Consider the following 14,665-nt stretch of genomic DNA (forward strand, 5'->3'; position numbering starts at 1 on the left):
ATGAGGTGGCCAAAGTACTAGAGTTTCAGCTTTAGCATCAGTCCCTCCAAAGAACACCCAGGGCTGCTCTCCTTTAGAATGGACTGGTTGGATCTCCTTGCAGTCCAAGGGACTCTCAAGAGTCTTCTCCAACACCACAGTTCAAAAGCATCAATTCTTTGGTGCTCAGCTTTCTTCACAGTCCCAACTCTCACATCCATACATGACTACTGGAAAAATCATAGCCTTGACTAGACAGACATTTGTTGGCAAAGTAATGTCTCTGCTTTTGAATATGCTGTCTACGTTGGTCATAACTTTTCTTCCAAGGAGTAAGCATCTTCTAATTCCATGGCTCCAGTCACCATCTGCAGTGATTTTGGAGCCCCCCCAAAATAAAGTCTGACACTGTTTCCACTGTTTCCCCATCTATTTCCGATGAAGTGATGGGGCCAGATGCCATAATCTTCGTTTGCTGAATGTTGAGCTTTAAGCTAACTTTTTCACTCTCCTCTTTCACTTTCATCAAGAGGCTTTTAGTTCCTCTTCACTTTCTGCCATAAGGGTGGTGTCATCTGCATATCTGAGGTTATTGATATTTCTCCTGGCAATCTCGATTCCAGCTTGTGCTTCTTCCAGCCCAGCATTTCTCATGTAATGTGTTAGGTGGGTGCAAAAGTAATTGCAATTTTGGATCGTGATTTTAAATTTTTATAACTAGGCTCATAACACATCTTTATTAATCAAAATATGAATCATTACACTCAACACATTTTTGCCAACAAGAAATAAGTTTGATTAGTCCTGTAGCACAAAAATCCATGCTTTGGCATTTGACAAATTATTCAAAAGCACTTTCTTCCTCCTGCTGGTGTGGAAGTGCTTTCCCTGCAAAAAGTTGTCAAGATGCTTGAAGAAGTGATAGTAGGTAGGTGAGAGGTCAGGTGAGTATGAAGCAAAACTTCGTAGCCCAATTCATTCAACTTTTGAAGCTGCGGTTGTGTGACTTGTGGTCAGGGGTTGTCATGGGAAAGAAGTGGGCCCTTTCTGTTGACCAATGCCAGTTTCAGGCATTGCAGTTTTTAGTGCATCTCATCAATTTACTGAGCATACTTGCCAGATGTAATGGTTTCACTGGGATTCAGAAAGCTGTAGTGGATCAGACTTGCAGCAGACCACCAAACAGTTACCATGACCTATTTTTGGTGCAAGTGTGTCTTTGGGAAGTGCTTTGGAGCTTTTTCTCGGTCCAACCACTGAAGGTGGTTGTTGCTAGTTGTATAAAATTCACTTTTCACTGCACGTCACAATCCAGTTGAGAAATGGCTTGTTGTTGCATAGAATAAGAGAAGACACTTCAAAATGACAAATTTTTCAGTTTGCGGTCAGCTCATGAGGCACACACTTACAAAGTTTTTCACATTTCCAATTTGCTTCAAATGCAGAATGACCATAGAATGATTGACATTCTGTTGTTCAGCAATTTCTCATACAGTTTTTAAGAGGATTAGCTTTGATGACTGCTCTGAATTGATCGTTGTCACCTTCTGAATGGCCGGCCACTACACTCATCTTCAAGGCTCTCGTCTCCTTTGGAAAACTTCTTGAACCACCACTGTACACTTGTTAGCAGTTTCTGGGCCAAATATGTTATTGATGTTGCGAGTTGTCTCTGGTGCTTTACAACCAATTTTGAACTCAAATAAGAAAATCTTTCAAATTTGTTTTTTGTCTAACATCATTTCCATAGTTGAAAATAAATATAAAATAAACAGCAAGTAATACAAGTCACTAGCAAAAAAACATAATTAAGAAATATACATTAAAATTATGTATAACATAACCACATTTATTTAAGAATGTGTTCAGTATCAGAAGGCAAATGTCAAAAATGCAAAACTGCAATTACATTTGCACCAATCTCATGCTACTAATGGTCTTTTCATACTCTTTATGAACCTAGACAATGTAGACCAACCTGACCAACCTAGACAGCATATTAAGAAGCAGAGACATCACCAACAAAGGCCCGTCTAGTCAAGGCTATGGTTTTCCCAGTAGTCATGTTTATGAATGTGAGAGTTGGACTATAAAGAAGGCTGAGCACTGAAGAATTGATGCTTTTGAACTGTGGTGTTGGAGAAGACTGTTGAAAGTCCCTTGGACTGCAAGGAGATCCAACCAGTCCATCCTAAAGGAGATCAGTCCTGAGTGTTCATTGGAAGGACTGATGCTGAAGCTGAAACTCCAATAGTTTGGCCACCTGATGCCAAGAGCTGACTGATTGGAAAAGACCCTGATGCTGGGAAAGATGGAGGGCAGGAGGAGAAGGGGATGACAGAGGATGAGATGGTTGGATGGTATCACCAACTGAATGGAGATGAGTTTGAGTAAACTCCAAGAGTTGGTGATGGATAGGGAGGCCTGGCATGCTGCAGTCCATGGGGTCTCAGAGTCAGACACCACTGAGTGACTGAACTGAACATGATACTATACAAAGCAGTTTTTCAGTCAGTTGCTTTTGTTTCATGTTCATATTTCCTTTTAAATCAATGGTGCTTGCTTTGCTGTCTCAGTTCAAGGCATTTGCCTTCCAGTAAAACACACACACACACACAAACAATGGGGGTGGAAATGTGTCAGCCATTTCCTGCCTCAAGTTTCAAACCTACGTTGCTTTTCTGAAAACATGATTCAAGCTATCCAAAAATAATTTAATTGACTGTTCTGTAAATTACAGGGCTGGCCACGATGTAAACACCAGAGAAGTCATATGGGTATTCAGTAGTCGGCTACCATTTTCCTGATAATCTTCAGATCTTTCTACTCACATGATTATAAAGCACTACATTACACAGGGTAATGGAAAAGTAAGTCTGTTTCCTATGCAAACTTAAGCTTGTCCTTTTATGCAAAATATACATTACAAATTTATGACTTACATATTTCAGATATGGTCAACACACCATATCTGAAATATATCAATCTAATGAGTGTTCATAATATCCTCTGGTTTTAAGGGATGTAATCTTGACATAAGAAGTCTACTTGATGACTTGTTGAATGGTGGCCTTCAAGGGGATCAGTGTCAACTAGAGAGAGAGAAGTGTGCTACAGACTTTTCTTTGCCCTGTTCTGTTTGATATGTCTATTACAGATGTGGCTAAAAATACCAAAAATAAAATGTATATAATCTGAGGGTGAAAAAATAATTGAGATAATAGAAAATAGAGTAGAATAGGTGATGGAATCATGATATGAATTATGTCATGTTCCCGTGACAACTGATTCTGAGAAAATGTATTCAGTTGGTATGATAGCAGTGTCTTGCTTTCTGGCTAAGAAAAGGTCTAAAATGAGGAATACATTATAAATAATATGGCTTTAAAGCAGTACCTGAAAAAACGGCTTTGAAGTTTTGAATTTATGGTAAGTTCACTATTTGTCACCAATGTATATGGCTGCCAGAAAAAGCTAATACCATTTTGGGTTGCAGTAATGGAATTAAACTACCTGGGATGGAGGAGGTGATAGGCATAATTGAAGTCTCCTCTCTGCTCAGAAAGTGAAAGTGTTAGTTGCTTATTCCTGTCTGACTCTGCTACCCTATGGACTATAGCCCACCAGGCTCCTCTGTCCATGGGAGTCTCCAGGCAAGAATACTGGAGTGGGTAGCCATTCCCTTCTCCAGGGATGGAAACCAGGTCTCCTGCATTGCAGGCAGTTTCCTTACTGTCTGAGTCGTGATCACACCTTAAGAATAAGTTGATTTAAATGATGCCCTTCTAGAATGGTATAAGCTGAAGCTTATTTGGACATCAAGAGTGAATGTGAAGGAACAGGCATAATTGACATTGAAATGTTTTAACCTAGAAAGAGAGAAATTAAGCAAGGCAAGGACCTGATAGAAGTCTTGAAATATTCAGATAGTTGTCCTTTTTAAACTTATCACAAATAGCAATAAGATATAGAGCCAAAATACATGAATATAAATTTCAGTAGAGAAAAGATCATTCTAATAGACCAGACAGAATGTAAATGTCCTAAGGAAATGATTCATTCACCAACAGTAGTATTGCATACATAAAATATATATTTAAAAGTATATGTATATGCACTGCTCTATCTCAAGCATCATGTTAAGCCCTACAGATAAGGTAATGCACAAAATAGATACCATCACTGCTGCCATATAGATCACTTCTGGTCTAGTTGGAGAGACAGACACTTGATAAATAAATGAACACTGTGATTACTTGCAATAAAAGAACTATAGAGAATGTATAACTATCAGTAGAGAGTTTATGGAAAAGGGAGAGTTTTAGTTACTCAGTCATGTCTGACTCTTTGCACCCTCATAGACTGTAGCCTACTAGGTTCCTATGTCCATAGAATTCTCCAGGCAAGGATACTGGAGTGGGTAGCCATTTCCTTCTCCAGGGGATCTTCTTGATCCAGGGATTGAACCTGGATCTCCTGCGTTGCAAGCAGATTCTTATAGAGAGTTTATAGCTAGAGATAATTTAGAATGATGGTTAGGGAAAGCTCTTTTCAAGATCTGACCTTTAAGGACAGATAAGTAGGAACTAACCAAATAAAGAATGAAGACAAGAAGGAGGCAAAGGAGAATATTTTATATGAAGCGAAGAACCTATATAAACTTTTTCAGGAAAGAGTTTGGTGCATGTAGAAGCTGACTGAATGCCAATATGTCTAGAACTAGTGGATAAGGAAAGGAGAGGCAGATTGGGAAGTAAGCTTTCCAAACTTTGCTCTGGAATAAGAATTTTATCTAAGGGCAGTGAGGAGCTATTGAAAAGTTCTAACCGAGGGAGTGGCATAATCACACTCAAGTTTAAAAGTTCAATTTGGTTGGTGTTGTCATTGTTCAGTCATGTCCTACTCTTTGCAACCCCATAGACTGCAGCATGCCAGGCTTCCCTAGTCTTCATCATCTCCCAGAATTTGCTCAAATCCATGTCCATTGAGTCAGTGGTGCCATCCCATCAGCTCATCCTCTGTCATCCCCTTCTTCTGCCTTTGGTCTTTCCCAGCATCAGTGTCTTTTCCAATGAGTTGGCTTTTTGCATCAGATGGCCAGGAGCTTAAGCTTCAGCATCAGTCCTTCCAGTGAATATTCAGGGTTGATTTCCTTTAGGATTAACTGACTGGATCTCCTTGCAGTCCAAGGGATTCTCAAGAGTCTTCTCCAGCACCACAGTTCGAAGGCATCAATTCTTCGGCGCTCAACCTTTTTTATTATCCAGCTCTCACATCTTACATGACTACTGGAAAAACCATAGCTTTGACTATACAGACTTTTGTTGGCAAAGTAATTTCTCTGCTTTTTAATAAACTGTCTGGGTTTGTCATTTCTTTTCTTCTAAGAAGCAAGCATCTTTTACTTTGGTTACAGTGTAGAAAACAAATGGGAAGTAGAGATGAGAGACTGTATGGAGAGTAACCTTTTATATACAAGACATGAATGTGATTTGAATTGTTATTGTGGCATTGGAGACAAAAGAGAGGAGGGGAAGGTGGGAGAGATACTAACGGGGTGCACCTCACGAGACATGGCGCTCCACTAATGAAGAGTGAAGGGGAGGGAGAGTCACTAGCGACTCCCAGAACTCAGGAATAAGCACCTCCTGAGAAGGGGAATGTTGAAGGACAAATTGATTTGCTGTGGAGATCAAAGCACAGTTTTTAACAAGCTAATTTTGATCTCATGATATTTGATCTCCATGAGATTTCTTCCTGTGACATAGGAAAGACATGTTACATAGGTGACTGGATATCTGGAGTCTGGTCAGTTTTTAGATTTGCTACAGCAAAATCACCTGGAACTTTTGATTATCTGGCTATAACCCAAGCCTAACATATTGTTAACAGAACCTTCAAAAGAACATAGCCAATCTAATACTCTGAGGTTAGATGCAGTGGAAAAAATGGAAGTGATATTTTATACAACTTTAGATAATTGTACTAGTTACTGTTTAAGCTTGACAACTTAGAATGACTATAATGTTGTGACTAGAGAGGTGGCAAGACCAAGAGCTAAATCTGCTATTATTTTCTTAGAGTCAATATTCCGATCTATCATGAAACATCTCTAAAGGAAGAAAACCATGTCCAGATTCTTCTATTTACATTGCCAGGTTTGTTTCATAGAATGCTGCCATCTCAGCCACAAGCTAATTGTTGGAAGAATCAGGTTTTAGTCAGAGGCAATCACTTAATCATTCCAGTGGTCCATGAGATAACCTTTGTTAAGAATCCAGGAAAATTGATGCATCATTCTTGATGGTAACTAATTTTCCAAATCAGATTTTCTCTTTGACCAGAGGGAAGGGAAGTGGGGAAAAGCAAAAATAGAAAAACAGAAACATGGATGAAGGGGCTCAACCAGAGAGTGAAAAGCACAGAGAAGCAGAAGCAGAATCACAAGTATGACAATTAGTAGAGCAAGGTTTAAGGGACATCCTCTTCTGAACAGATGACAATGTGGCTGAATTCCCCAATTCATTATGGTTATTCAACAAGTTTTTATTGAGCACCTGTTTTGTGCCAGGAACTGTACTAGATGCTGGGGATATCAAATGAACAAGACTGTTGTCATGGATACCTCATTATTGGTACCTAATGATTAGGGCCATGGAAAAAACTGAGGTAGCCCTGTAAGGAGGTAGATAGCAGTGGTAGGAGGGGCAGTTATCAGGAAACAAATACCATTCTGAGGAGGGAACAGTAGCTGAGCCATCTGTGAGGCCACTGGGTAAAGAGTTTCTCAAGCAAAAAATGCGGAAAGCACAAATGCTCTGATATGAAAGCGTGCTTGAGATGTTCATAAATAATGAAAAAGTCCATGACATTGAACCCTAATGTGAGCAGGGGCAGTATGAAAGGAGATAAGATCAAGGAGAAAGACCAGTGCAGCTCATTCAGGGAGGTGTCAGCCATGACTGGATTTTTCATTGTATTCTGAATGTGACAGGAAGTTTTTGAGGAGTTGCTCAAGGGGATTGCATGATCGCATTTGTGAGCTGGAGGAATTACTCTGGTTGTGTGTCGGGATTAGATTGTAGAGGGTCAGGAGCAGAGGCAGGAGAGTAGTAGGTAGGCTACCTCAGCAGCCAAGGCAAGAAAGAATGGTGCTCACACAAGGCAGTAGCAATGGAAGATTTAGAAAATAGAGTAGGGGCGCATCTTGAAATCAGCATTAACATGAGTAGATGATGGTTTGGTAATGGGGAGTAGTCAAGGATTATTTATGCAAAGATTTTTGTTTTCGATGGCTGCATAAGATGTATTAAGATGAGGAAAACCCAAAAAAGAACCAATGAGTTTGTTTTTGGATGTGTTAAATTTGAGAAGTTTCAATAAGTGTCATTCATTCAAGTGAAAAAAAATTGGTAGCTGTTAGAAAGTCTGATGGAGAAGGCCATGGCACCCCACTCCAGTACTCTTGCCTGGAAAAATCCCATGGATGGAGGAGCCTGGTAGGCTGCAGTCCATGGGGCGGCTAGGAGTCGGATATGACTGAGCTACTTCACTTTGACTTTTCACGTTCGTGCACTGGAGAAGGAAATGGTAACCCACTCCAGTATTCTTGCCTAGAGAATCCCAGGGATGGGGGAGCCTGGTGGGCTGCCGTCTATGGGGTCGCACAGAGTCGGACACGACTGAAGCGACTTAGCAGCAGCAGCAGCAGAAAGCCTGAGGTTCAGGAGATACGTTAGGCGTACAGATATAAATTTGGAGGTCATTAGCCTATCATTCCTGACAGTGTACCTGTTTAAAATGGTTTTCTCTGCTCTATTTTTTACCCTCTGCCCACCTCTGAACTTTCATATAGAACTTTCATCATAAGAGGTAACCTGGACATATCTCTATTTCCAGAAATCTGGTGGGGCCATAAATACCATAGTAATTGAAAGGGGGGAAAATAAATGTATATGGGAGCTGGGAGATGAGTCTATCTGGGCATTAATTGCAACGACGTTTGGTAGATGTAGCATCTCTCTCCTGTCACTTTGGCCTCTGTGTCCAGTAACTCCTCAGAACCTAATAAGAGAGAAGGAAGGAATCTGGCTAGTTTGTTTTGTTTTACTAACTAGCTACTCACGGGGTCATTTATGAAACCCTAGTTGGCCATTTGGTCAGAGTGATTTTTTTCAGAACTATTAATCACTCCTGGTACTACTTTGCTCTCCCAGCAAATATTTTTACACTCAATAATTGCATATTCCACTGCAATTTGAAGAATTATACATTTCAGAGCAACTGTATTATTGATTTTGCATTTCAGTAACATTTCCTTTACTAACTCATCTTTCTTATGGTTGAAGTTTCTTAATGTGCCCACAATGCACTATATGTTACTATTGCTTAATTCTGTCCTGAAGTATTCATTTCTGTCTCTAAAGAGACATGTGGACTAATTTCTCTTTTATCAGAAGCAGGAGACTCTCCTAAGTATTTACAGATAATAAATGAGGACCTAAGTGGCTTATACCCCAATAGCCTCATGAAGGAATTTCTGTGCTTTCTCAAGTCTTTAACTCATGAAAAACAATGATTATCATATGTGTAAAATATGTACAATATGACTAATTTCCTTAAATGTTAGGGTCCCACATTCTTATGATATTAGAGAGCTAAATATAATGAAAACTATGAGCCTTGGGATTTGATTTTAAGATTTTCCTTTAAAAATAATGCTATTATTCTCTAAGGACATGAGAACAGTCTTTATTTAGTTAAACTAACCCAAAATAGAACAGAGGAAACCATTAAATGAGTGAACATATATCTTTCATTGAGGCCCATTCATGCCAAAACTGTCATGTTTTAAAAGTACAAGATGGCTTACAATAGGCAAAGTATCTTCAAAAATGATTATTCTGGTCTTGAGAGAAGGAAGCCTGATAGCCTCAATAATTACCCTGAAATGAACTACAATGCCGATTACATTATTTACTGTAGTCTCATGAACAAGCAAGCATGATATTTTATAGCTGCGCAGGAAGGAAGTTTATGGAAAGTAGCTATTAATGTGTCCATTTATATCCCACCTCTCTGTAAAGGCCCCAAATCTAGAGAGAATACAGAGTGGAAAATTTCACTCCCAATTTAGACATCTCTCTAGACTCCAGAGTAAGCTGCTCAGCTGGCCTCTCTTGCAGTTGAAACAAAGCTGGACGACTGCATGATGAGCCTCTGGGCCAGCGGCCCAAGAGCCAGGCTGGAACATGAGCTGCTGGATGGGACACATTCTCCCTCATGTCAGGGATACTCTTGTGTGAGAAATGAAAGAAGCCTTCCCTGAAATTGATGTCGGTCAAAATTCAGATACACTTAGATGTTCTTTTAGCAGTTCTAATTTGGAAGAGAGGGGTAGAAACTCTGGGAGGATGCTGGAGCCTGAGCTAGCCTTCTTAGTTGTTATTTCAGCAGCTGTTATATGTACAGCTAATAGCTGTTTGATTGGGTTTCTTAGAGCTGCTTCTGACACACAACAATGAAGCAACACTTTACATTGTATCTGTCCAAAATTCAAGAACTACTTTGCTTAAGCCTAAGGAAAAAAAAAAAAGATAATTATCTGCGAACATCGGCAAGAGTAATTAGGGGTTCTAGAAAAATCTCTGCAAGGAAAACATGTGAGAAAGGGTAAAAGGAAACTTTTGTCATTATTCTGGAAAATCTGAATGTCCAGACTAAGATTTTGAGACATATCTAGTTATTCCTTCTTCAACGGTTTGACTCTTGGTTAAACTAGATTTCAAATAACATTACCTTACTGAAAGTCACATTACCAATTGTGGAGGTGAGACTAGATGTAGCTTTTAAGCAGGTATAAGGTGCCTGAGAGCAGAATGCCTGTCAGCCATGAGCTTAGCACTCACAAGAACCCGAAACAGTACCTGAACAGTACCTTTCATGGTGGGTGGTGTGTATACACTCTGCTTCCTTTGCTTAGGGGTTGCATTCTGTGCCTGGATAAAGAAAAAAAGGAAAAGTCTTATATTTGGATAAAAAGTACAATGTCATTAGCCCTTTGAGAGAAATAAACACCTACTAACAGTTTATTTTAAGTAGAGAAAAGAAACTACTACTAATCCTTCGCATTTTAAAGAAAAACATAAATGCCAGGACAAAATACACTCCAAAACTATGACTAAGGTATAATTATATCTGTTTGTAGAATTGTTAATGGTTCTGGAGGGTTAATGAGAGTCTTTGTTAAGTAATACCAATCTACAACCCTATGGAACTGAGATGTTCAATCTAATAACTCCATTTACTGGAAATTACAGTGTTGAGGTACTTTTCCTTCATATGTTCAAAAGATCTTTCATAACCAAACTTATACTTAACACTCTAACTTAAGCACTTTGGATTAGAATTAATTTATTGGGGAAGAATTTTTTGCACTAAAAATGATACAAATTGGAACACTTTTAAGGGCCAAAGTTTTAAAGTTTAGATGGAGATAAACATATAGATAGATATAGGTATATATATATATACACACATATATATATATACACATAGGATATATGTATAAACCATTATTCATTATAATAAATTATATATATGTAGTCTTTATACCTCAATCAGATTATATCAAAAACTCCTTTTCAACAGTGTATCTACTATATTTCAGTGTGGCGAAGGCTGGAGTTTTCATGTCTGGAGCATTTATTTTTGCTTCAAAAATTTTGACTATAAATAATTGCAAGATACTTTCTGAGGATTGTTCTAGGCTTTCCATCCATATTAGAAAGAACATAGTGTACAGAGGCTGAAAAATATGAGAAACTGTTTCACAGTAAATAGAGCTTCAGGCATCTTGACTCACGCATACTAAAGCTTACTTGCCCTCAAAGGAGTCATCAAGATGTTGGTATTTAAAGGATGCAAAAACAATCTATTAAAAACTAAAAAAATTCAACCAAATAGTTACTGAATCCATATCAACCAAAGCAAATGGTACAAGCAAATTTCCCCAGAATGGAGTGTTTGGATATGTCTGTTATGCGCAGATGCAAGCGGGGCAGCTCTACATTAGTATAAATGTGTGGATGTCTGAGACTTCTGCTGTGCCTCTATGCATTCTGTTACATCTGGTCGATTTTAAGAAGCATTCACTTCCAGTTTTATTATATATTATTCCCATATACACATATTCAAAGATGAAGTAGAAAATTAATTCTGCATAAAAGTTGGTTTGTTTAGTAAAGTTTACCAAGTAATAAAAACTATTTTATTGTAGGAATTTAGTTTTCAAACCATGTCATGTTTATAGTTTCAATAAATTGTTAGAAATGTTCTGAGAGACATGTTCTGGTATTTTGTTCTTTCTACATTGCTGTATGCCTACTCATGTGGCCATTAATTACAAAGTCTGCATGAATCCTATTCAATACTTATTCCATTTATGGACACACATTTGCTCGTTTTCTTGTATTTTGTATATCCTTTGTTAGCAGCCACCCTAGCCTCCCCTGGTTCACATTTTCAACGTGAACTCCTGCGTGTGTGTGTGGAGCCTCTGGCCTCAGGTTCTGCCCTCAGTTCCACACATCAGAGAACCTTTAAGAGGCGTCTGTCCTCCACCTTCTTGTTCCAGGATTCCGACGCTGGCTGCCCCAGGCTGTGATGGTCACACACCACCAGTCACTAAACTGCAATTATCAATACCATATCTTGACTCTAAAATCAGTAGTTTATTTTAGAGGTTTTTCCCAGGGGTTAGGATTTCATAGGTGGAGAATCAAAGGTAGAGGTCACAATTTAATGACACCATTTTACTGTTTATTCAGTCAGGAAAAGCAAATTAAATAGTTTATACAACACAGTTGTATTGATATCATATTTTGTATCACAATCAAATTGAGCTGGTTGTGTTTTTAGCTGATTGGATTGGACATATATTTAACACAAAATAGAAGAAAACTTACTTCTGCTTGTGTGTTGGTCGCCCTCTTGTCATCTATTTCTGCAAGAGAAGTAGGTGCAATTTAGATATGTTTTCTTATAACATGCACATTAAAATTTCAATAACGTGGGACAGAATGAATTAATCATTTTCTAATGCTTATACAATTTCCATGACTCAGTCTAGTGGCTGAGAGGGAAGCAAGACACAGAAAGAAACAGTTGCCTTCTGAGATAAATCTCTCCCAAAGGTTTAAAAAGGTAATTAAAAAATTACACTGAGATCCCAAATTGCCCACCAGCAATCCGGAAGGAGGACCAGCTGTTGGCATCATGAACCTCACAGTGTTAAGGCACAAATAACCTTTCCTCATGGATTTTGCAGTACTGTGTATTGACTGTAGCCTCTGTCGATTTTCCTTGTTTACCTATAAGCAGAGCAAACCTACTTTTCCACTGAGCCCAATCCTGACTCTAAGAGAGGCAGCCCTCTTTTTTCTATATGCTCCTGGAAAGAATCAGTAACTTTGTCAGAAATATTTCTTATGACACTTCTAGGGCAACTTCAAAAATATTTTTTAACATCTTGGAGTCTCTAAAGTTTCTTAAATACAAATGTCCAGTATTCAATAAAAATTACTAGACAAAAAAAAGAGAATAATAACTAAGAATATGAAAATGTAGAAGCCAACTCATAGGTGATTCACATATTGAAGTTCATAATCTAAGACTATCATGAATACATTCAATGAAAATATAAGGGGACAAAATAGATTTAAAGATAATCAACATAGAAATAGAATCCATGAAAAGAAGCAGCTTCAAAATTTCAACAGATAAGATCTCAATTTAAAATGGGCATGTTGAATCTAGCAGAAGATACAAATATGTTAATGAAACAGGAGACAGCTCAGTAGAGTTATCCAAACTAAAGCACACAAAGGAAAAAAAAAAAAAAAAGAATGGAAAAAACAGAACAGAAAATAACTGACAATTGAGATACAGTCAAAAATGTGTAAAATAAGGGTAATTGGAGTCCCGAAAGTAGAAGAGGGAGAGAATGGAAGACAGAATGATCAAGGATTGAAAAACAGATGACACTGATATAAGACACTTAACAAACCCCTAGACAGGAACAAGAAAACCAGAAGGAGAAAAAGGACAATTGTGTTTAGACTTACAATAGTGAAGGACCTAAGCTACTCCATTTTGTTAAAGAAGACTCCATTTTGTAAAACTTCCCAGAAAAGAGCTTTTTGGAAATCCCTTAACCTCACCCCCTGGGACCAATCAGAACCCGTGGCCAGCCCGGGAAATGGGAACCAATCAGAATCCAACACCTAACCCTTCCACAGAAGGTAACCAATTAGACGTCTCCCAACCCAGAAACTCCCGTTTTCAAATTTTTCGAGCCAGAATACCCTATATAAGCAATGAAACCCAGAGCTCGGGGCTCCTCCCTATAGCTGCTGCGTCGATGGGAGCCCCAGCTCGAGCTTGGTAATAAAAACTCTCTTGCTTTTGCATCGGATATCGGCTCCCTGGTGGTCATTGGGAGATTTCGCGACTTGGGCATAACAGATAGAAATACTTCTGATGGCCAAATATAAAAGAGAAAATCTTAAAAGCAGCCAATTGAGAAAATAAGTCTTCAAAAAGCAGTAAGGTAGACCAAAACAATAAAACGATGGAATCGGATGGTAAACATTTAAAATAGTCAACCCACAATGTTATCTGTAGTGAAATTACCTTTCCACAATGAAGATGAGATATTAAATCCTGCCTATTCTAAAATAAAGTTTTTGCTTTTTAAAAATTTTTTTGTAATATATATCTTTCTTTTGGTCAAAATGAAAGTACTAAAGCTCCTTGTCTAATTTCTAATTTTAAGATATTGAAAATTTACAATTTTTCTAATTTCCTTTTGAGTATAATTATGGCAGTATGGTTCCTGAAATAATATTTCTGATAAAAGCTTGTTGTATCTTTATTCATAAACACCATTAAGAATGCTCAGTGTATGTTTCAGTTATATGTTCCACTCCATTTAATAAATGGGCTTATATACTTTGGCAGAAAACTGAGATATTATCCTAAGTATATTTATATTTTCACTCAGTATTCTTTTTAATTTTTTCTATCCCCACTTTGTAGGAAGAAATTAAATCTGTTGCACAGAGGAGTAGCAACAGAGAAAAACAGTTTAGTCCTCTTTTTGAGGTGTTCTAGAGACTTAATCATGACATTGGTGCCATCTTTGACAGTCTGAGAAGGAATTTACCATCAGATCTCTGAAAACAGCAGTTTCTAAACAAAACCACATTTCAGCTGATTATCTTCTGTTTCTATTGCTTTGAGTATATATGGTTTGTTTTGTTTTGTTTTGTTTTGTTTGAGATCCTTGGATCACAGCTGATGAGGAGATAATCTGTAGTTGAACCACATAGAGAAGGGCAGAATCAAGGACAAAATTTCCATAAAGGCTCTAGGTTTACTAGTTCAGAAATGATCACTGACCCACAGGTCTTCAGAACTGAACGAGAATAAAACAAATACAAATGAAAGAAATAGCTGTGCACAGTTCATCTCTTCATTTTGCATGTGAACTTGTCATTTCCTTGTGGTTTTAGCATTTTAACATAGAATAAGTCAGTTTTAAAGCGCCAGAGAAATCTGTCAGGTATTTCTTACAGTAGGGGACTAGAATATTGCCTTGTTTCTTTCTAGTAGGGCTATGCAAAAT

General features: G+C 38.1%; 1 protein-coding gene across 1 annotated transcript in view; it reads right to left on the bottom strand.

Moving 5' to 3' along the window:
• PPP1R1C (protein phosphatase 1 regulatory inhibitor subunit 1C) overlaps positions 1–14,665 on the bottom strand; it is a 122,401-nt gene that overhangs the window by 61,467 nt on the left and 46,269 nt on the right. Inside the window, exons 3-4 of the mRNA XM_004004532.6 lie at positions 11,946–11,983; positions 9,917–9,977 (exon numbers count right to left, since the gene is read on the bottom strand). Coding sequence (XP_004004581.3) covers positions 9,917–9,977; positions 11,946–11,983 — 99 coding nt within the window. The remainder of the gene's footprint in view (positions 1–9,916; positions 9,978–11,945; positions 11,984–14,665) is intronic.

The sequence above is a fragment of the Ovis aries genome, chromosome 2 (genome assembly GCF_016772045.2).
Source record: "Ovis aries strain OAR_USU_Benz2616 breed Rambouillet chromosome 2, ARS-UI_Ramb_v3.0, whole genome shotgun sequence".
NCBI lineage: Eukaryota > Metazoa > Chordata > Mammalia > Artiodactyla > Bovidae > Ovis > Ovis aries.